The sequence below is a fragment of the Sceloporus occidentalis genome, unplaced genomic scaffold (assembly GCF_023333645.1).
Source record: "Sceloporus occidentalis isolate IW3139 unplaced genomic scaffold, rSceOcc1.0.p SCAF_49, whole genome shotgun sequence".
Classification (NCBI taxonomy): Eukaryota; Metazoa; Chordata; class Lepidosauria; order Squamata; family Phrynosomatidae; genus Sceloporus; species Sceloporus occidentalis.
This window is the reverse complement of record NW_028317029.1, coordinates 2,780,986-2,805,031: the sequence shown is the minus strand read 5'-3', so window position 1 is coordinate 2,805,031 and position 24,046 is coordinate 2,780,986. Positions and strand designations below refer to the sequence as shown.

Below are 24,046 nucleotides of genomic sequence, written 5' to 3'. Positions count from 1 at the left end.
CCACTCTAAACAAAGATTCCGTTTTTAGTAAGAATATTTTTTCAAAGTCCAATATGAAACTGCAACAATTACTGATTTTTTTTAATTTCTGTTTTTGTCAGCACTTACCTGACCTAGAAGTTGACGTCCATCAGCTGCCATTCTCCGTCATGATCCTACATTTCATGCAACTGATTGGCTGCTTGAAATAAAAGGCAGCACTTTCCACACATGTGGTGTGTGAACACAGTGCTGCACGCAGCGTTCGCTGAGCCAGTGCTGGAGCTGACTGGTAGTGAGTATATCATGTGAAGGGAAATATGTTCAGCTGAACACATTGGCACGATGGCAAATTCAGCATTTGTGGAAAGGGGCAAATTCATATGGGGCAATAATGCAGAATCCCCCATGCATTTGCAAAATTGACAATATGAATATTTAAACGAACTACGCAGCTATGATATTATTATTTAATTATTTATATAGTGCCATCAGATTCCATTGATGGCTGGAGTGCCCCTTTCAATGTGTGCATGCCATTAGGTAATCATTATTATTGGACACTACATTGTAGATATACAGAACTTAAGCAACTTTAAATAGTGATTATTCATCTAGTAGATACCTTTCTGAGACCTGTACTTTTCAGCTCCAAGACATCCATTGTGTAGTTCACTCTGCGACCGTAGTGATCAAATTGAACATTCCCTGTTAATCCCTGTATTCGAACCTAAAAATAAAAAAAATCATAATATGTAGATGCCAACAGGAAATGTATACAAATGTGTATCTATATATTATAATCAATGTCCAACAAAAAAAATATGCAGAAATTTGAAGCAGGGGTGTAACTAGAAACCTTGGAGCCCCAGACTTCACCAAGTAACATCTCTCACATTGCCAATTTTGCCCTAAGACTGTTTATTAGTGCCATGTTAGACCCAGCTTGTGAGTGCCACCTTTGCCCTCGGTTCATTAATGCCATCTTACTCAAACAGCTTGCTTGTGCCATCTTTGCCCCAAACAGCTTGCTTGTGCCAGCTTTGCCTTAAACAGCTTGTCGGTGCCATCTTTACCCTAAACAGGTTGTCTGTGTCCTCTTTGACTCAAACAGCTTATCAGTGCCCCCAAACAGCATAGCTGTACCACCTTTTGTCCCAAAAAGCCTGCCTGTGCCCTTGCCCACAACATTTACCTGCAGGAATGGTGTCTCTCTTTTCCTCCAGCTGTGTGCAGACTGATTCAGCATTTACAAAGTGGATGATATGTCACTTTGAGCATGCTGCATCAGTAAGACACATCGTGTGTAGAATCTCCATGTCGCTAGCTTTGGGTATTACCCGCACCTAGCGGCTTTAAAGATGTGGAGAGGTCGTCGCATGGGTTGGCCGGGTTGCAACTCCTGCCGCCATGATTGTTATGCCCCTGATTTGCAAATTTTCCTGTGAGGGTGTCTACCTAACCTTAAAAATAATAAAGTATAGTAATTACCTGTTTGAGAGTTCGCTCCATTTCAATTCCTTGACCCCAAGGAGCAGCTGGGTTAGCAAGGCAATCACCCGCATTCCCTCTTCTTGAAAGATCAATTTTTTGCCTCCGTAAATTCCGAAAAGCTTCAGCCATTACAAGTACACCATCGTATGTTAGTGCAGAAGTATACTTCAAGAGAAAAATTCAATATGCATTAGACCCAGAATTCACTAACCTAATATGATGTTTCTAGGCAGATATACACATTTTTATGAGGGACAAGAGGTTGCTACAGAGAAAAAGTAATGTTTAGCCACCAGGAAACTATTATTTATTAGCTACAGGGGCCTCCTGAAAACAGATGATTTGTGAAGTTCAAAGTGACATCTTGTCAACTTATTTTTATTACTGGTTGAAACGGCTTACATGCTAAACATCAGGCTAGAATAAAAATGGAAGTATTGTTAGTGGCTCGGTACTACATTGTAAGAATTATAGATAACAAATCTGGAAAAAATCATGGTTACATTCTAAATTTTTATAAGAGATTAGTGTCACTTCAAATTCCTAAATGAATAATATAAACAATTGATTATCGCAACTCAATCGCACTTAAATGAAACATGCAACAAATATCTCCCAGTCGCCAGGATCATAACATCTTCCAGTAGCAAGGATCATCATAAATCTTGTTCCTTTAACCTCAGTCCTCGTTCATTACTAATCTCTAATATAAGTATTCGATTTTCACCGTTGACTGCTGAAAATGCCTTCCTTTCCATTACTTACAGGCAATAAAACATGACTTATGAAGATGTATCTGCAACTTCTATTTTTTTATAGCAACAAATCAATAGCTAGTTACCTTTGGAGGGCTCTCTGATCCTGGGTACTCCCGTTGGTCAAGTGTCTTCCATCTCTGCATTAGTTCAGTCACTATTGGAGTATTAAAATCTACCAGCTGGAATCCTGTTACGTTAGCTCCGCCATGCATAAACCTGTCAAGCGAAATGTCCTTGATTCCCTGGGAAAGAAGGAACTCAAGGTTACAATTTATTGTTCTCAAATGCAAACAATGGCATTCTTTTACGGTTTCAGGTTTGAATGTAGGAGGTCATAAAATGAAATGTGAAATAATGACCTGCATTTTTATAGAGTGTGAATTAAAACGTGCTTAGCCATTTTATGAGTGTTTTCCAAAATGTACTGACTGGTTGAATAAGCCATTGTAAGAGAAACTGAGAAGTGAAAAATATTCACTCATAAAATGCTGGGTTTATTAAATGTAAACCTATTTAAAATATAAAACACATACAAATACCTACTTTGTAGATATGACATAATAAAATAAAATTTGTCTCATTTCCACTGATAGAATGTGCTTTGCAGTCACTAAAACGCTGACTTGCCTCCCCGGCCGTTATAATCATAGACGCCAATATTACAAAATATCTGGATTAAAGTGAACAAATAGGTTCAATCAAGCAAAACTAGCTTTTAAAACGTGTTCCGAGCCACCTGATAGAACCGGAACCAAAATACAACCTGAACAAATAATACGTATTTTTAAAACCCACATTATCATCATATGTACGATACAACGGTTTTGTATATTATTATTATTATTTATTGTTTTATATAGCACCATCAAATTCCGTAGCGCTGTACAATGGGTAGACAGGACATAACAAGTAGTATGTAACATAACACATTAGTATATTATATTATTAGTATATATAAAAATTAGTTTTCAAAAAGGTTATGATGTCTGCTGCATATTAATAATCTATATGTTTACTAGTTGGATCGCCTTATCTCAAACTACTTGAACAAACACCCTGACTCCTTACACTGCCTTGTAGTAAACAATTTAATGTCTGGGACTTAATCATTCAGACTCATGAAAGCCTACTGTGGATATGATTTAATTGGATAAGTGAGATCTCATTAACACTGCCACAGTCAGCTCAGTGTGATCTTTGACCAGGGAACCTTAACCAAAATATCACATGGCCGAGAACAATGGTGACCTACAGGTCTGCACATAATAATTTTATTGGAACAAGGTGAACTAAAACCCGAATTGTATTCAATAAAGTAAAATTGCACAACACTGCATTTAATAGTCAAAGAAAAATATTAATATTTTTAATAGTAAACAGCCACTATCACAATGGTTAGCATAACTGTATTGAAACTATGTATGGATTGACCTTTTGTTTGTCAATCATATGTATGTTTAAATTAAATTATATATATATATATATATATATATATATATATATATCACCTTATCGTCCCAATAAGTCCTTTTTGTTAAAATGCTGATTATTAATGAGTGGTTCAAGCAGCCTTTGCGAAGGCTTGCTTGCGCCCTTTCATGTAATTGTCCTGCCATCTCTGCTTCTGCTTATCCTTGCCCACTTAAGGATCTTATGGCTGCGCTCTTGTGCAGTGTCCTTTGTTGATGCCTGCCATTGTCACAGATACCTACCACAAGGCCACAGAAACCTGAATGCTTTTCCTGAGCCAGCATGCTTGCCCTTTTCCAGACCTTGTGAGCCCACTTTTGGCTTTAGACCCTCTTCATTAACAGAAGACATATGTGAATCCTTTGTACTTTCCTACAATTCTTTAATAAGAATCACAACTATTGCTTAATTTTCACCTATCGCATTTTAGGATATAAAGTACGTGCTTATTATGAATTAGGGTAAAATGTATTCCATGGTGTTATATTCACTTGTACATGGGCTTTCATAATGAGATTCTGCCATGCCAGGGTGCGCAGAACACACATCTGACCGGTACGGTGACCACATTGGCCATGTTTTCCAGGACACATTTTTCATATTGCTGACCAGCACAGGTGAAGTGATGCCCTGCAGCATGTGGGATGTATAGAATGGAACCAATTAGTCAGATATAATCCCACACACTGTATAGCAGAAATGGGGTGGTCAGCAACATGTAAAAATTATACATGTCCTGGAAAACATGGCTGATGTGGTCGCCCTACTGCTAGCTATAGGAAAGCACCACACTTCTTTTTCAAGAGGTAACTTATAACATGTGTCCTGCTTTGATATGTCTCTACAGGACATTAAAATTATAACATAAAATAAGTGATCTTTGAAGTAGTGCCTTTTTGCAGATGAACAGAAAAGCTAAAAGAAGCAATGTTCTGTAAGCCGTGGATTTCCTTGAATTCCTAGTTTTTCCTTTTTTTTTTCTTCTTATTTTATGCGTACAGTTTTATTGCTTTTTCAGCTGCAATAGAGCCGTGAAGCTTGAAGAGAGTGTGTGAGATTTATCATAATCTACAAAGCATGACATATGGCAAAGAAGATGGGATGTCACTGAGCCGTGTGATTTTACAAAACACCAAAACAATCCACGATATTTCTTCTGGAAAAACGTTGTGTTTTGTAGTTTTAAATTGTAAAGTATGTGGCAAGACAAATATAAAAAAGTCACAATGCACTGAAAAATGGCAGTTATAGCAAAAGGATGCAACAGTTTAACAAAAATAATTTTTTTAAGCAATGTTAATGGGAACAATTACAACGCACGCTGTTGTTTTCAGTTTACCAGCCAGTGTAATTGTTTATGAAATGGTTGGTTTCATAAAGGACTACTATTTTACCCCAGGAAAGCTACTAAAAACTGTTCAACTAACTTGATTAATTTGTTTTGTGCTCTGAAACCTTTATATTTCTCCTCACCCAAACCTTAAGTTCAAGAATCACCAAAAGGGTGCAGTGACTTCATAATAGGTGTGAAATTTCTTTATGGAAAGAAAAAAGGTCACACGGGTCCTAAAAACAGGATGTTAATATATTTCACAGAATTTAGTGGCAGATTAGAACTATTTGGCCCATTTTCTCCTTAGGTAAGACTCAACTTGGTCTTGTCTTAGAATAAGAATACCGTATGCCTATCCCATGCATGTTTAAATTCCTCCACTGTATCAGCAGCTTCTCTCCCCATTTTGCCCTTTGTGGAAGTTCACCGGGAGGCCATGTCCAGCAGACGAAGAAAGAAGACATTTTGGAGCAGCGGACACAGACAGAAGAACTAGAAGACGCAAGAGAAGAAGCTGCGTGGCAAGGAGATAGGGGTATGAAAGCAGCCAGCAGAGAAGACATTTATAGAGAGCATTAGAGAGAGTAAGTGAGAGTGTGAGAGAACGTTACTGAGAGTGGGAAAGAGCATGAGAGAGTGAACGAGGGCGAGTGACGAATGTCACTTCCAGATGTAAAAAGCCCTCTGTTTTTCATCCGAAGCGAAAAGGTAAGAAACAAAATTTGTTGTCCAAAAACGAATGGACCAAAAAAGTTAACTAACAATATATCCGAACCGTGCAAATGGACCAAAAACAACTCTACTGTACAAGTCAACAAAATGTTACTGTTAATAGCACAAGTCAACAAAATGTTACTGTTAATAGCACAAGTCAACAAAATGTTACTGCCACACCGTACAGTACCACAGGTGGAGTGAAAAACCCAGACAAGACAAGAAGACACGTCCAAGTATATATTTTAAGACTACTGTTTTATCACATAAAAAACAAAATCTGCTGCTTAAGAACAGCAAGCTGTAACATTCTTCTTCGCTAGGGAAGTAGGGGATATTGAGTCCAAAAACGTATCACGCATTGATTTTCTGCAGAGGAAGCAAAGAAAATTGCAATCTACTTGAAAACTTAGAATTTGCAATTCCAATACTTGCATAGATTTCTCCCATAGAATTAGTCTGAGACACTAAAATAAAACGTATTCAAGATCTGAGCAAAAATGAAACATCCTAAAAATAACTGGACCTATTAAACTGACAGATAAGCTTTATCACTCTGCATTTCAAATCATACTTCATACTTGTTTAGTAAAAGTGGACATCTTTAGAATGCTAATCACAAAATTAACGCTAGTCCGGGAATCACATTCATTAGTAACAGGCAGTCACACCAACATAAAACATAATGCAGCTGACTGGAGCTGTCTGCTTTACTAAACTACTGCTTGGATGAAGGTCATAAGAAAGATATTTTTCTTTAAAATACACAACTCGCAGCTTCTCTGCCTTTTGGCTAAGATCAAGTGGGAAATCTGTGGGAAATTGAAGGTTTGGTCAGCCAGGGTGCTTGGCACGTGGGTGGCTGTGTGGGGGCACTTTTTTCACCTCACAAGCACATGCTGGTAGGAACACAATCCACACCTGGACCCTTCATTTTTTCACGTCTCACTTAAATTTCCCTAGCCAACGGCTGGTGGCAGAGGAGAATTTTTTAATTTACCAGCCATAGGTTAGGGCTGGTAACACGACATAGAATCATGAGTGTCCGAGTTGTTTTTGTGTGCATTTTATGCCCTTATATGGTTTATGCTGAAAATACCACGATGGAACTGGTCCACTGAAGACTCAGCTTTTTTGGTGTGAGGTTGTGTGCTTTTGGGCTGCCATTCTCTCATGAAGACTTAAGCGCATCCCCTCTTCGGGAGGTCCTAAACCAGGGGTAGGCAACCTTCGGCACTCCAGATGTTGTGAACTACATTTCCCTTGATGCTTTGCCAGCATTATGACTGTAAGAGCATTATGGGAGATGTAGTCAACACCTGGAGTTGCCTACCCCTGTCCTAGATGATCAGACCTTCCTTTGGTTTTGGCCAGGGAGGAAAGGGACTTCATATCCCCCTTTAGGGAGTGCAGGCCCTACAGGAGAACATTAGGGACCTTGTATGCACTGTGGCCCTACACTTTGAAGCACTGGCACCTAGACTTGGGCACCAGGGGGCTCTTCGTGTTCGTCTTCGTGCTCGTCTTCGGGGGAAAAAAAATCTTCGTATTCCGCGAATATTCGCCCGTTCCCGTCTTCTCTTCGGGCGAATATTTGTGGACATTCTTCGTGTTCATTTTTTCTTCGTTTCCCCGTTTAAGGGGTTAATATGGGGTTAACGCAGCTCTGGCGCCAGGAGTTTAAATGTACGTATGAGCAACTCTATTGGTCGTCAGCAGGGGGCTCGTCTGCCATTGGTTGATGGCAGACGAGCCCCCTGCTGGCGACCAATAGGGTCGCTCGTACAGACTGTTAACTCCTGGTGCCGTAACTTACCCGGCACATCCCACTGGTCTCCCTCCCTGTTCAATTAGTTAAATGTCCGTACGAGCGACCAATAAAGTCGCTCGTACGGACATTTAACTAATTGAACAGGGAGGGAGACCAGTGGGATGTGCCGGGTAAGTTGGAGCATTGAGGTTTTAAAACCCCAATGCTGAAACTTACCCTGCAGATGCCACTGGTCTCCCTCCCTGTTCAATTAGTTAAAGACCAGTGGCATGTCGAGGGTAAGTTGCAGCATTGGGGTTTTAAAACCCCAATGCTGCAATTTACCCGGGACATCCCACTGGTCTCCCTCCCTGTTCAACAATTAGTTAAATGTCCGTACGAGCGACTCTATTGGTGGCTTGTACGGACATTTAACCCGGCACAGACTAACTAATTGAACAGGGAGGGAAACCAGTGGGATGTGCTGGGTAAGTTGCAGCATTGAGGTTTTAAAACCCCAGTGCTGCAACTTACCCTGCAGATGCAACTGGTCTCCCTCCCTGTTCACTTAGTTAAATGTCCGTACGAGCGACCAATAAAGTCTAATTAACTAATTGAATAGGGAGGGAGACCAGTGGGATGAGCCTATTGGTCACCTGCAGGGTCTTCCTCTGGCATCAACCAATTGCAAGAGGAGGTCCCTGTAGGCGACCAATAGGCTCATTCGCACTGCCCTATAACCCGTGACGGCGAACCTGCGGATTTCCACTTCCGGGAACTGCCGCGATGCCGCGAAGACAAGATGAGTTAGAAGGGGGGGAGAGTGGTAGACGAAGACGAAGACGATCACGAAGATCTTCGTGGTGTGTGTCTTTGCCTTCGCCTACGTTTTACCGCCACCGTCTTCTCTTCGGCGTGTCTTCGGAACGAACACGAAAACGCACTCTTCGTGTTCATTTTCATGTTCGCCCGAAGACGAATGCACAAGTCTACTGGCACCTTTCTTCATCGACGATAGAAAAGGATAAGTCTTAAAAAAAAAAAAGGATACACAAAAATAAATTTTCTTATAGCACCATGGATAAAAAAATAACAGATTAAATGACCTGATCATGGCATGAGGTAATGAATAGGAGAGGAAATGCATGTATGCTATCAAGGTGATAATTGTTTCTAAAATAAATCCTTTATACTATACGTAATAAAAGTAAATACTCTGTGGAAATTGAAGCATTCATTGTTTAGTTACTGGAGATAGGAAATTAGACCTCTGTCTCATTTAAACCCTTCCCAGCTGCCTCTCCTGAAACCAGGACACTTTAGCATGCACAGTTCTTGCACATGCTCAGTAGCACTCCAACTGAAGCCAATCACGTGCTGGCAAAGCACGTGTGCTAAGGTAGCATAATGAAGCCCACGTGCTCAGAATGGGCCTTAGTGGGCCGTTGACTGTGTGCCGAGCAGGGATAGGTCCTGACGGCATTTTTTGAATGTGGGGGGAGGGGTTAACGGTGGGCTATTTAGGGGTTTGGCGCCAATGGAGCAGTCTCCATTTTGGCTCACCTGACACTCACTCTTTGTCCCACCCTCCCTCCCTATTCCTTTTGTGTGTGTGTTCTTCTGGTGTGTGTTTGTTGTCACGGTCGTGCGTTAGCTTACCAGGTATCTAGGGGGTTAATGCTGATGGGAGAGCATTGGTTTTGGGAGGTTTCCTGGTAGGTGGAACTGGGAACCTCAGGTTTGGGTTTGGGCATCTCGGTATGTCCTTCCCTGTGTGGTTCCTGGATAACCTGGTAAGCTTGGGATGGTTTACATTAAATGGTTAATGTTGAATTATGTTAATTTATGTTATTTATTGTTCTGTGTGTTGGTCATTGTCCTGTTAACGCACCTATTTTTGGTTTTAGGTCTGCGTGGCAATGGCCTGCATTTAAATAAATTTCGGCTGTGGCCTTTTTTACACCCAAAATCTATGGTTGTCGTGTCTTTATTGGGGGGATGGTTGGTTGGTTCTTGCAGGGGGCCTAGCCCGGGAGTCGAGGCTACTACAGTCATAATAATAATAATGTGTTATTAAATAACATATGGTACAAAATATAAACAGTCTAAAAAGCGACTTTTCGACCATTTAAAGCTTTGCATTTAAAGGAAAATAGGTCATTGCTCATTAATAAAACTAAAGAAACAATAATGTGTTAGGATGGAAATGGGAAGATTTTCTATGACTCATGCTTAAACCCTTCCAATAAATCCTTAAAACAAAAAATAAATAAACTGCGTGGGCACCAGCGGCCTTTGTGCCAATGGGTAAATTTATAGGAGTGGATAGAACAGCAACGCTAATTCATCACTATAAACATTTACAGGTTAAAAATAAACCCCATACTTACCAGGTTTGCAATGATGTAATGGTAACCTTTAACATGTTTTCCAACGCTTACAATCTAGAAGAAATGGAAAAAAAAATGTTATAGCATCCACAAATAAAACTAAGATGACATCATTTAATGGAGCCATGACACGTGATCCATTTGTGGGAAAGTTGTTCCTGATGGGTTACAGTATGGGTTACGATAAAGGGCGCTTTTAAAAAGTCACAGTGTTATGTCTTATTGTTATTAATTGCAGTCTGTAGCTCTGTTTTATGGGGTACCTAAAAACATAAGTTTAGTTTTCTTAAACTTCCTTTATTCCCTTTCCTTTCAGTAGACGGTATTACATAGTCAAACACTAAAGATTTAATGGTTTGTGTTTTTTTTGTAATGGTTAACATCCAAAAGTTTCCAACATAACTTAGTATAGCTTGTTTGTGCTGAGTAGTAAATAATGGAAACAAATGTCACACCATGCAGTACTACTGGGAATGGAATTGAATCATAATGTGCAATCATTAGGTTACCCAGAAAAAATAAGCAGTTATCTAAAACATAACTTTTCATTTATAGCATTAAAATAGGGAAGTTATCTAATTGTATAAAACAAATAAAAGTTAGTTTTATCATGGAGAATTGAAGTCAAGACTTTCAAAACTTTTTTTTTTTTTTTAAAGGCAGGGGACTTCCTTCACAAATGTAAAGTATTTTAAAATTGGCTATTATTGTTATTGTTCCTTATTATTATTGTTATTTATTATTTGTAAAAGTTACACAGTGCTTTTTCCGATACATTTATTCTAAGGCTATGACTAAACTTGAACTGACAAACCGACAAACTAGAGAGAATGAGGTATATATAGCAAAACACTTAATTTATGGAGAAAGGTGAAGATAGTGCCATAGATGGATGTGGGAATAGAGAGAAATATGTGGAGGACCAAAAGAACGAGAGGTGGAGAAAGGACATGGAAAGATTTGGACTAATCCAACTGGGCCTAGTGGGTTGTAAAGAGATACCAAGGGTTAGCGCCCTCTACTGGTTGATGAGAAGTTAAAGCAAGTTATAAACTAATGGTTTATGGTAAGCATCTTGCCCTTAACTCAACTACCCCCTTACCCACCAAATTCCTCCTGTAGTGATCACAAAAAGTTGTGAATGGCTGGTCCCCAAACCAGAACTCACCCAGTATAATAAAGTCTACCAGGAAGTGCCTGATCCCCAGGTTGTCAACGCTCACCTTGTGTCCAGTTATGTATATTTAAAAGTTACTACTCGCTAACTTATCCCGTCCTCATTGGGGTCTAAGAGAGGTGGGCAGCAAATGTCTTACTGTTCTACACTTCATGACTCAGTCATTGTCTGTTTGCTGTTACAATAAATGTATCTCGATCCTGCACTTTGACTTCAGGGAAGATATACATGACACCACAACTCAACTCTCAATTGGTAGCAGATGCTGCCATAAAAAAAGCTAATGTACTCCTCAGTTCAAAACCCTGCTTTCAAATGCATGACTATAAATAAACATAAAGCAGTGATTTCTTTATGAGTGAGATGCATTGCAGTTGAGGCTTTTATGACCCTTCAAATGATTACTTCATGCTGAAGCTTTCTCCATGCATATTTATAATAATGCATTTGAATAAGGAACTTTGATCTGAACATTACAATGTTACATATGGGTATATATCTAGATTTACACACCATAACAGTGTGATCTTTTACAAGATTTTAAAGCATCTTGTTTTATATCTGTAAAGATAGTATGTTCTAACAACAATTTTCAAACATATGCCCTGTATTAACATGCATTCTAAATATTTAAGAGAAAATTCTTACCCAATTTATACCCAATTATGTTTTTTTATTCCAATTCCTTACTTGACCCTCTTCAATCTGGTTTCTGCCCTCGACATTCTACCGACACCATGCTTACTAAAATTACTAATGACTGCTAAATGCAAGGGCCACTACCCTATTTTAATCCCACTGGACCTGTCTGCCACTTTCGCCAATGTGGACCACCCTCTTCTCCTTCAACCGTCTCATGATCTTGGTCTCCATGACCCTCTCCTGTTCCTACCTCTCTGATCGTACCTTCAGCGTCTCTCTCCAGTAACACTTCCCCTCCCCCTCTCAGTTAGGTCCCCGAGGCTCAGTTCTAGGACCCCTTCTGTTCTCTTTTTACACTGCCTCACTTGGCAAACTAATTTCATCTTTTGGCCTTCAATATCACCAGTATGCTGATGACACCCAGATCTATCTATCCTCTCCTGATCTCTACCCCTTAAATACCCTCACTGTGCTTGTAGACCTTGCCCATGTAAGAGTTATTTATAGTCTCTGGTTGTTATTCTCTGATATTGCCTTGTCCTGCACCGGTTTTCAATTTCTTACCTTACTCTGACCATGAGTTTGTCTTATCCTACTGTACTGCTGCCTTTGGAGCTTGACCTGTGTGCCAGACCTCTGCTTGACCTTGACCTTTGTTCCTGTCTTATCTCTGTAACCTGACGTCTTGAGTCCTGCTCCAGTTAACCTGACCTTGACTAAAATCCTGTTGTTCCAATGCAGTTTATCAGTTGATACCAACTGTGCTGTGGATCCTTATCCTGACACCTATACCAGGTGTTATTCTTGGTATATCAAAGTATATATACCTTTTATACTTTATAAATATGAAAAAATAACCATATTTTAGTTTTGTAGGTGAAAAAAGTTTGCAATACCATACTATAACATATTAGTTAAAATTTTAAAAGAATGTTTAGAATTCAAATTAAAATTAGATGCAACCCAGGACTCTTGTTTTTATGTCTGACTTTTTTGCATACTGTGTGAGTTGATTAATAGATGCTAAATCCATGCTGTGTTGTGACTATTGCAAACAAGAAAAAATGAATCACCGTGGGATAAAGATGCTTGCGATACATCATCAAAAAGAAAATAATTACGGAAAAACATAACAAAAAAAAATATATATATATATAATGCAGGTTATCCTTGGTTTATGAAAATATAATTTTTACTGCATTTGTTAATTTCTACGAATAACTAATGTATTGATACACAGGACCCTATACTGAGATGTTACATGGCTCAGTATAATAAATATGTGACATACAAACTTGTTACACAAAACTATAGCACATAAAATGAAGTAATGTCTGCAAAATGTATTGTAATTTCTATCTATTCAAAATGTGAATTTCTAGTATGTAAAAACAGCACAGAAATGTCATGTTGACTCGTGGTATAAGAAGAGCTAGAGAAAGCTGTAAATCAAAGAAAACTCTCATTTTTACCCTAACGGTGACGGTGAACTCGTCATCATTAATATTTTATTTTCTCTGCCTTTATAACTATTGATGGTTATAATTCTATGTGAATTGATTGTAAAGCTGTGAAGTAGCACCAAACCACCTTAAGCAACATATTAAGGAGACAAAAGAAGCCTTTTCTTTTTTTAAAGGGTATGCTTATATATAATCACAGTACTTCAAAACACATCTATACAGTTATAAAGTTGTACTGTGTTAGCCATGGAAAGAGAGAAATTAGATTTGGTAAAGATGATACTTTTATTGGCTAACTGGCATATAATCGATTGCAAGCTTTCAAAACTATCTTCTTCAAGTATATTATACATTCTTCCTATTGGAGAAGACGATTTGTGTCCGGAAGCTCCCTTTTACGGAAGTGCACCGGGAGGACTGGTTCACGGAAAAGGGGACGAAGAAAGAAGACACAGGGAGAAGCCTACAAAGACAGAAGAAAGATGACAGAATAACAAGAAGAGTAAAGAAAAGAAGCAGAACTGGGGAAAGGAGACAGGGACATAAAGGAGGCAGGCGCAGAAGGTAGGAAGACATTGAGAGTGAGTGCGTGAGTGATAATGTGAGAGAGCATGAGTAAGAGTAAATGTGGGTGCTTTTACATTTTAAAGTAGGGGGGTGCCAAATATAGAATCAGCCCCGGGTACACCCATGAGTCTAGTGTGTAACAAAATACATTATGGTCTGTAATGTAATTACGCTCATCGGATTTTAAATGTGAAAAATTCTAAAATGTTTCCAGCTTTCCTTAATACATCTGACTTCAGTTATACGTCGTGTGAGTTAGTAGCCTGCAACAAATGTAATATTTAAAATGCTTAACGTGTAGGTGCCAGGGGAAATGTATTTATAATTCATGAATTGTTAATAAGCTAATTTATCTAAGGTTTTAAAACAAGCAATCAAAAATAGCATGTTAAACAAGGAATGCATGTTGAACTTAACACCTCTGAAGGTTGTAAAGTATTTGCATGCGGGTATTTAATTCAAGGTGTTGCGGGCTTAACTCTTTCCGGGAAAGGTTTATGGAACAAGTTACTCATTGGTCTAGCCGCTGTGGGTGGGGCAATATTGGGAGAGGCGGAGACAACATTCGGCACACCCACTCATCTGACTCTAATATAAATTGTCCACTTGTATCAAGATTTTTTATGTTTTATGACATTTTTCTCCTTAGATCCCACATAACTAGCTTTAGCCTTCCAACTCATCAATGAAGGAAGCTTCAGAATTACTGACGGAGTCTCTTTCTGTAACAGATACTTTAAAAGATAATTTGAGTTGTAAATTCTAAGCCGCAGCAAATTAAAAAGTCAAGTGTAAAACGATATTGTAATTACTTATACTACTGTTTACTTCTTTGATGTTCAAACGTGCAATACATTGATTCTAAACCTTTAAATCATCTAAAACACCACTAAAACACTGAATGCAAATCCGAATGAAGGAATTGATATACTAAAAGTAAAATGAGCCATGTTTATTTGCTTACATTGGTTGATCATCCACATAGGAACAGATTAATCTAGAATTTGATGGCAGATAAGAACCATTTGGCCCATTAATTCCGCCTGTTTTCTCTGCCGTAAGGACTGAAACCTGGTCTTGGATTTAAACTTTAAATTTGCTTACTGTATTAGCCTCTACAACTTAAGCCCTCTCTTTTATTGAGAAAAAAGCAAGGTGTGACTACAGCGCTTAAGTGATAGTGAAGCTGCACTCTGAACTGTGATACCCGTAATCACAAATAAACATATAAAAAAACATAAACATGGTAAAGATGCACTTCTCATAAAACACAATAAAATCATGGTGTCCCCACCATGTGAAGTATATAGGAAAGGAAGGTGTCAAAAATGCATAAAAAAGTACAACCTTTTAAAGTTCTTAGAAGTGTCCTCTGAAAAAAGTGAAGCATCAAATCAGCAGCAATTATATACAATAACAATGTTTATCATTGCTGCTGATTTGATGCACATTTTCTGCAAACCCTCATGTAAGACGCCTACAAAAAGATCACCTATATTGGATTCAAGGCTCAACATTATCCTATATTTAGGATCAGAGGACACTTCTAAGTCCTTTAAAAGGTTGTACTTTTTGATGCATTTTTTTGTCTCATTTATTGATTATTCAATATATTATGGATAATAAATTAATAACAGATAGAGAATTTTGGGAAGCAGACAAAGGCTACTGTGTAAGATTTTAGAACTACGAGTTCCATCATCTAAAAGACTGAGTATTTAGCAGCGATAATCTGGGATAATAGAAGATGGCTACAAATTAAAATGAATCATGGACTCATCAGCAAACCAGTTCTGGAAAAAGCTTTACAGTACATCAAGTGTGTCTATTAGGGCACAGCAGGGCACTATTTGTAGAAATACATCAGTGGTGGAAATTACACATTAGAAAGGTGTCAGGAGGAATCAGTTGAAATCTACTAAACAAGCTTTGGATTCACTTAACAGATGTTGTAGGAGATTTATGAAACAGATAATTAACAATTATTGGTTGGTTAGATTTGTCTAAATGCATAAACAACCGCAAAACGAATATGAGGCGGAAAAGAAGGTTACCGACTAAAATGCTTTTTTATGTAAATGTGAATTTTTAGAAACGTTTGAAAAAGTAGTTTGTGGAATGGCTTTTAGCATCTCGTACAAAAATGACACATATTGCTCACTGAATCTTTCCAGTTTTGTAGAAGTGACATCATAATTAATTAACGATGTGCTATAGCAACTTAAAGGGACACTTCAGCCATCATATATATGTTAGTATATTTAAAGGTCCCTTTAAATTATCCTGGTGTCCCCCAGATATCCATTTGCCCCTTTTCCCCCGTCCCCCCGGTATCTCCCTTTCAGAAGATGAGTTCATGGTACACTAAACACCAGAAGGCCCCCATGCTGGCTCGGCAAAAGTCTCTGGTGGGGTATAATGTGACCCCCCTGGGTGCATGCACATAAAGCACTCCCATTAAGTTCAATGGCAGTGCTTTTTTGCAACTTTTCAAGCAGCCAATCAGTGACAAAAATTGTCAAACCGTGTGAGAGGATGGAAGTTGTGCTTTCTGCGGACACAACCTCCTCTTCTGCCCAGCACTTCCGCTGGGGCTTCTATGATGGAGCACCGGAAGTTCATGTCACGCCAGCGCTTAGTCATAGAAGCCAAAGAGGAAGTGCCGGCAGCAGCCGAGGTTGTCTGTGTGCATCACACAGACGTCCACCGGCTGCCAGAGAGGAGAATCCAGGTCCCCCGCAGCGGGTGATCTTAGTCTTATAGTCAGACCTCTATTTGAGGTCCACGACTTATATTCGAGCAAATATGGTAATATCTATTCTTTTTGGTAAGACTGTGTGGGACATTATATTGTGCCCCTAAGTGCATTAGTAAGCAACTTTGTAATGCTCTGTAAACAAGCTGGAATCTTTAGTCAAAAGTGATACATTTTACTGAGGCAATAGCTAAGGAAAATATCTGAATGCTTATATGCCTCTACATCTTTTTTATGTTGGCCCAATAAATGGTATCACCTGCGACTAAGACTCTGTCTTGGTACAATACAGCTACACATATTCTTTGTAAGTTATATCTGAAGGGAACAAAATACAATGCAGTTCATCGTGTAGGCTTGTAATTCATGAATCAAAAATCGAATCTTCAATTTCTGTTGTATATATTCTATGCCCCCAGCTTGGAAAAGGAAAATAAAATGGAAGGAGTGAAAGTGTGTTATGTATAAAAGTGCAATGTGGTGCTAATTCCATAGAAAACGGTGATATTCTCCTGCTGGTTGCCTTGATGATAAGACCACATTTTAAAATCTGAATGATTCTGCATTGCAAGAGGAGAATGGGTGGATTGTAAGATCTATTATAAAGGAGCAGTTATACCAGACCCCTATTTCTGGATTCCTGCATGCTTCTGGAAGGATCCTCAAAAGGATATGTGTCCGGCTGACGCCTGACTCTTCTGTTTCTGTAATATGATGCAGCTTTATATAGCATAATATGATGTAATTATTACTGACAGGCAGAATCATCTCCTTTTACCAAGGATTTGCAGTTAAGGTATTTGAGAGGTCTTTTGTTTTTAATGATTGTTGCTATATATATGTACCCCAGCAGATGGCAATCACTTACTGTGACTATGTAAAAAAATAAATAAAAAAAATAAATAAAAAAAAAATAAAATATATATATACACACATATTACAAATCTATGAAAATGTCACTTAAAATGCATCTTTTTATTTCAAGCTTTTATCCGCTATAAAGACATCTTATTGTGAAAAACAGCGAAACATGATAAAACTCCAACCGCCTTCTACTGAGATGTTTCATGGAGCTTTTTTTTCGCTTTTATGTTTTATTTTAATTTTTTTACAATTACAAAAAAAATATAGACAAGGTTGTCTATATTTTTTTTGTAATTGTAAAAAAAATTAAAATAAAGGTTTAACATCCTGCTGTGACATCTAGGCATCAGTATGTGCCTCCTGGACATGAAACACAAAGGCAAATAAAAGAGCATGACAGGTCAAGAATAATTATTGATCAGGGAAAAAAGCGACGGCTATTCATTGCAATTTATAATTGTGAGCACATTGTATAATGAAAAGTAGCAAATAAATCATAATTACCTGTTCTAGAATGTTCTGAAGCCTTTCAACTTCGCAGTCTATTACGAATTTATTCTCTTGTCTGCGATCCAGGTCTTCTAACAGACGTCTATAACTGGCATCATTAAAATTTTCCACGCATATCGCACTGACTTGCCATCCATTTTGCCCGGCTTTTTCCATAATTGCTTGGAGTATTGAATATCCTAAAAAAAGACAAATAACCAACATCGATTTCTCTAACTGCAAAACACTGGTAGTGAATTAATGAAAAAATATACAATATTTTAGTGTTGGTAATAAAACAAATCCAGGAAAAATGTATGTTTTTAGTTTCTTAAAATGCCATCAGTTTTAAATATATTTATGCAAGGTTTTCATTTCAAGCTTGAGTAACTTGTAATAATTTACATACTTAGAATTGATGTAAGAAGGTAAGATCAAGGACATCAATTATAAAGCTTGTCCAATACCATACCAGGAGGGGACACAACTGATCAATGGAACAGGCGCGTGAGGAATGTGAATATTATGATTAAGCCCTATGTAGGACACATGAGTCAGCCAATGACACGGAAAAACATTTAACCCAATTTTCACATTATTTTATACTTTATTGTATATTGTATATTGTTTATTGTTAGTTATTGCTTTTTTATAGTGTCATCATATTCTGCACAATTGGTAAACAGGACATAACAATATATAACATAACATATATAACATAACAATTTGACTTTACAGAAAAAAGCAATAAGGAGGGCCCTGCTCAAATGAGCTTGCAATCTAGGAGTTAGGGTAAAAAGTGCCACCATAAGGGATGGACCAGCCGCACTAGTATGGGTTAAGTCTGAAGGCAGGAGAGGGACTAGGAAGGGTGAGCTAAAGGAAGATGGGAGGAACGTTTTAAGTTTTTTTAAGCATCCTTGAATTGAGATATTTTATTGTTGGGTGTCTACAATTTGTTCAAGAAGCTTGGAGATGAGAGGAAGTAGAGAGATGGGACGGCAATCTTTTTCAAGACTGGAGTTATGGCAGCATGCTGGAAGGAATATGGGACAGATCCAGTAGAGAGAGAGAGAGAGAGACCGAAGATATGAGCTAGTGTAGGGATAAGAGTATATGAGAGAGAATAGGATCAAGAGGGCATGTGGTTGGACAAAAAGTAAGAAGAAGAGCACACACTTCATTTTCAGTGACAAGAGAGGATCGGTTTAATGTTGAAGAAGAGTTCAGTGTACATTATGGAAGGTGCAGAGTCAGAGGGAGGATGAGGGCAGCAGCACTGTGCAAATCTTTCACACCTGAGTTTCAATTTTGTTATTGAAGTATGTGGCAAAGTCAGAAGCAGTAAGGCTAATGGAAGGGGTAGTTGTGATGGGGCTAAGAGAATTGAAAGAGATATTTATGAGACAAGGAATAGATAATAGAGGTGAAGTAAGTTAGGAAGAGTGACAGCAGAGTAATAGGAACATAGCATTATTCTATAGTGCAAGAAGTTAGACATTGAATGAGACTATCGCTAACTACACTCAGCAGTACGGGTACAACCTGGAAGGTGTCGGGTTAGTGCTGTGACAGAGGGGACATCAGAGGAAGCCATGATGGGAAGGGGTCAGGAAAGATATTAATACCCCCACCATTTCTGTCTGGGAGTGGTTTCATCACATGATATAATAGATATAATTATATAAATACAGTATATATATATATATATATATATATATATATATACACACACATAAACAATGTATGCTAAAACAAATAATGACAAAGATGCAAGTAAAACTAAATGTACTATACTGTAAGGAAAATACACAACACCCTTTTTCTTGCACCCCTGGTGTGTATTTCATCTCCCATGACCCGTTATGTTTTCTGTGGTTCCTGGGAGGTATTTTTAGTAAAAATAGTTGCATCAATTTATTTATGGCGAGTTATTGGCAGGTGTAATCGGTGCAATGGCTACCATGGTAGAACGTTGCCATGTTAGGCTGCCTACTCCATGTACTTATTCCTGCCTAGGCAGGGATCAACTCATGTTTCTTTAAAAAGGAGGCTCATACTTGAGCAAATGTCATGTAAATGTGAGACCTCTTTCCGGAAGTCTTGCCCTTATACTTAAAACGCACAACATTTTTGAAGTGGGGTAAGGAGAATGTTGTTTTCACTGTTTTATTTTTCATATAGAGGAGCTAACAGTGCCATCATGTAAAAGATATGTGGTTAGAGCACCTGCTGATTCCCTAGCGCTCTTATACTAGGAATGAGTGTGAAATTAAAAATACCCACGTTAAAATGTACCAGTACAGAATGGGAGCCAACAGTCTATATCCTCCCCGAAAGGAAAGGGTTAAATAAAACTCAAAACGTGGGTGTTTGTCTAGTTTCAACGGGAGCCAGATTGTCGACATACTTCAGTCATTGAATACAATAACCAAACAGACTGCTTCTATGATTAAAAGGCATTTGACAAGAAACAGCATAATGCGGGGACAGATATGTGAATTATGATATTGGGCTGTTATAGCGCAGTCAAAAATATTTCAAAGTTCTGTGCCAGAAACAGCAGTTGAATTTATGGATTGCTTGTTTCCTTGTAAATCATAGCATAATAGCTCTTTTTTTTTTTTTTAAATAACATTTTGTAGCATTGCTGAAGCTAATTATACTGTTTAAAAAATAAAAAAGGTCAGATTCCCCGCTGCCTGGTGGCTACCAAACGGCAGCTTTATGAATTATGCGGTTTCTACCATAGCATTTAGAGGGAAAACAGGTTCAGTTATGGACAAACACATTCAGGAACACAAATATGTCTCCGTATATTGATATTTTGACTGCATCCCACTGAAGTTTAAATGAATACATGAAGAGAGAAATATGTACATAAGAAAACTCTGGAGTACCACATTGAGATAATCATTGCAGCCCAGGAATGGTAGAATTTTAGGCACCAATGCACTTCACGTGCTGAAAATATAACAAACTTGGTCTTTATTCTACACTAGCTGGTCAGTCTAACTTTGTGACTTTGTGATTATCCTATCAGAGGCTACCAATGTATTAAAGACCCCCACAGAGGTGTATTCTGGCCTAGGCTCACTAGGCGTATGAAGGCAGATCAGGAGGTCCCTCTGCCACCAAATAGGGGGCGAATCAGGCACCCGGTTGTACCAATTCTCAATGAGCTAGCTACAGGGGAGACCTCTGATCTCCCCACCAAGCCCATTTACACCGAGGAAGACTGTGCCTACCCAACTATACTAAGCCGTTCCAGGTGCCACACATTCTGAGTAGACAAATCACAGGGATATGGCGTAATCTCCCAGGGCACAACAGTTAGGGAAGCCTCCCTGGGTCAGGCTTAGCTCAGCGCTCTAGATAAATATGTTGATGAATGCCTGTGGCCACCAGAACATAGCCTCAACAGCATTGGCCCAATGACCAAATGAAAATAGCATTGTTCCCTTTGTCAGTAACAGAAAACTAATTCTGAGAACCACTGCTCTGTACATAATTTAAATAGAATACACACTAGAGTTTTGGTGCAGGGTAACAGATTGTATCCTGTACACATCAACTAGCTGTTTGCATCTGGGTTATCTATGCCTACACATATATGTAAATATATGTAACCCAAGTCACAAACACATTCATCGGTTCCTCTGTTAAAAATATGAATATATATTTTAACTATACTTAACTTTAGTAAATTGTGTGGATTTTGCATATAGATTATTGACTACCAGCTAAAAGTAAAAATCTTCACATTGTCATTGACTGAAATGTTTTATTTGTGCTTTTAGGCTTTTAGGCTGGTGAGTCAAAGTCCTCCATCCTCCTGGAATTATAATACATAATAAGGGGGGGTTAGGCAACATTACACCCCCCCCCCCCACACACACACACTACCATATGTAATTAATTCACAAGTAATTGACGCATGCACCAGGATACCTCGAGGGTTCTGGAGTTTTAAAATGTAAAAGGTATTATGCATTCATATAAGTGTTCCTTTTCTGAGGTTGAAGTACGAAGCACTGCGTGCTGTGTGTTCAGCAGAACTAAAAATATTTTTACACAGAGATGTCTATTCAAGTCCCTCGTGGGTTTTTGCTAAGAGCTACACCAAAAAGTAGATAGCACAGGGGTTACTGAAGGCCATCTGCCTAAGAATCTACTCCTGTCCGTGAGGCTCCAAGCCATCCTGACTAAATTGACATCATCCGAGTGTTTAGAGATTTCCTATGATGCCTGGAGCATTTCTCGTGGAACAACTGCAATTCCCGCATCGCATTGGGGCAGATGGGTCCTCATGCTGATCACACAACAACTTATATGTATGAAACATAGAACTCATAGACAGTTTCATACATGTGCTTCCTCATATCATACCTGCATGGCACATACCCTGGTTGTGTATAATTATTTTTTTTTGTTTAACCCTTTAAGGACAGAGCTGTTGGGTTTTTTTGGAGCTTCAGCAATGTTTGTGTTTAGCTGTAATTTTATTTTCTCTTATTTAGTGTACCCACACAAAATATATTATTTTTTAAGGACAAGAATGCCTTTTATCCCCTAAACAACCCCCAAAAAACATGAGTGATATCACTGCGCTTAGGATGATGCTGAATACATATTTCGGTGTTGTTTGGCGGTGACATATACCAGGAGCTGTAAATTAATACCAGAAGTACAATGTGTGTGAACCCCCCCCCAAAAAAACACCCTGGGGTGTTGGTTTGATGGGGTAAATTAAACTGACCGGCTTCAAAGATGGGGCAGGATGACCACATTTGAAAAAAATGGAAATAAAATAGCAATATGTACTTATTGCTCAAAAAACACGTAACTACATTTCTCAGGACAAATATTTTTCACCATATTTAATTTTTTATTATAAATTAGATGATATGATCAAAATAATGATATCTAAAGAAAGCCCTTCTTGTCTTGAAAAAAAATATTTTGTGTGGGTACACTAAATGAGAGAAAAGAAAATTATAGCTGAACACAAACATTGCTGAAGCTTTAAAACAGCCACTGTCATGAAGGGTACAACATTTCAACTTGAAATTTTGACATCTGGTCATTCTGACCCATGTCATATTTGGGACATCTTTTAAGTTTAATTAACCCATCTGGATCCGGACTAGTTGGCTAAGCCAGGATGCATCTCTGTTTTTTTTCATTAAATATTATTATTATGTATTAGACCTAGTGGTCTTCATGTCTGGTGGAAATAGGATCATGTCATGTGTCCAGGAAAACTTGCTCCTAATTTTTGCTTTCCTGTTAAAAAAAAAAGGTAATTGTGAAGCTAGAAAAAATCTTACAAATATAAAATATTATATACTGTATATGATGATTTTGCAAACAGTTTCTTTATGCTGAGCTATTAAAATGTTATTCATTTTTAATTTTCCTGATGGAAAAGTGCTTTTCAGAAGACACAACAAAGTCAGTCAAATAACTGTGGAATTAATTAAAATATGTGCTATTTACATCAACAAAAACCCATATGGCTTCTAAAATATGTTAATGTAGTAAATATATTTCCAAACAAAAATTTGCCTAAGCAAAATTTGCTTTCATTTTTAGAGCACCATATGTCTTTTTTGTTGTTGTTGTTGTTTTGGGTAAAATCACAATTAATGGCACAGTGAGTGGAATGTACTGCTGTAATGGTCTGTCATTTTGCAGACTAAATATGTAAATATTAGGACAGTTTTTAAAGTCACAATAGTAACATCAGTGGCATATACAATTATAGGCCAACGCACTCAGATTCGACAAATAGTGCCAGTCTAACTTGTGACAGCACACTATGGGAAAAAGGAGCTCAGTGAAAGCACAGTAGTTGAGTGGCAGCTCTTGTGCAAGACAGGCCCCAGATGAGAGCATGTCAGTGATACGTAAGAGCGTGAGTGTGTTTTGTGTTCTGCCGCAGCATGTCTATGCGTTTTGTATGTTTCTATGTTCCTTGTTTTTAACCTGACCCACCCTATTCCTTAGTTGGTTTCCTATCTGCTACAGGGCAGCACCTCTGTTTCCCCTGTCCTTTTAGTTTAGGATTAATGTTAGGAGTTGCATTAGTACCAGATCCTAGAGCTAATCTGTAAATTTCTTTCCTGTAACCCTGTCCTTTGCTTCTGTTTGCCGGATCTGTCTACGCACCAGACCAGACCTAAATATGGATCCTGCAGG

At 38.3% G+C, this 24,046-nt stretch overlaps 1 protein-coding gene across 9 annotated transcripts in view; it reads right to left on the bottom strand.

Annotated features, from left to right (window-relative positions):
* The window catches only part of LOC149288905 (glutamate receptor 4), a 206,348-nt gene that overhangs the window by 70,187 nt on the left and 112,115 nt on the right, over nucleotides 1–24,046 (bottom strand). For all 9 annotated transcript variants that reach the window (XM_089491230.1, XM_089491229.1, XM_089491235.1 and 6 more), the window contains exons 4-8: nucleotides 17,861–18,045; nucleotides 9,889–9,942; nucleotides 2,315–2,473; nucleotides 1,471–1,638; nucleotides 605–709 (exon numbers count right to left, since the gene is read on the bottom strand). In XM_089491230.1, coding sequence (XP_089347356.1) covers nucleotides 605–709; nucleotides 1,471–1,638; nucleotides 2,315–2,473; nucleotides 9,889–9,942; nucleotides 17,861–18,045 — 671 coding nt within the window. The remainder of the gene's footprint in view (nucleotides 1–604; nucleotides 710–1,470; nucleotides 1,639–2,314; nucleotides 2,474–9,888; nucleotides 9,943–17,860; nucleotides 18,046–24,046) is intronic.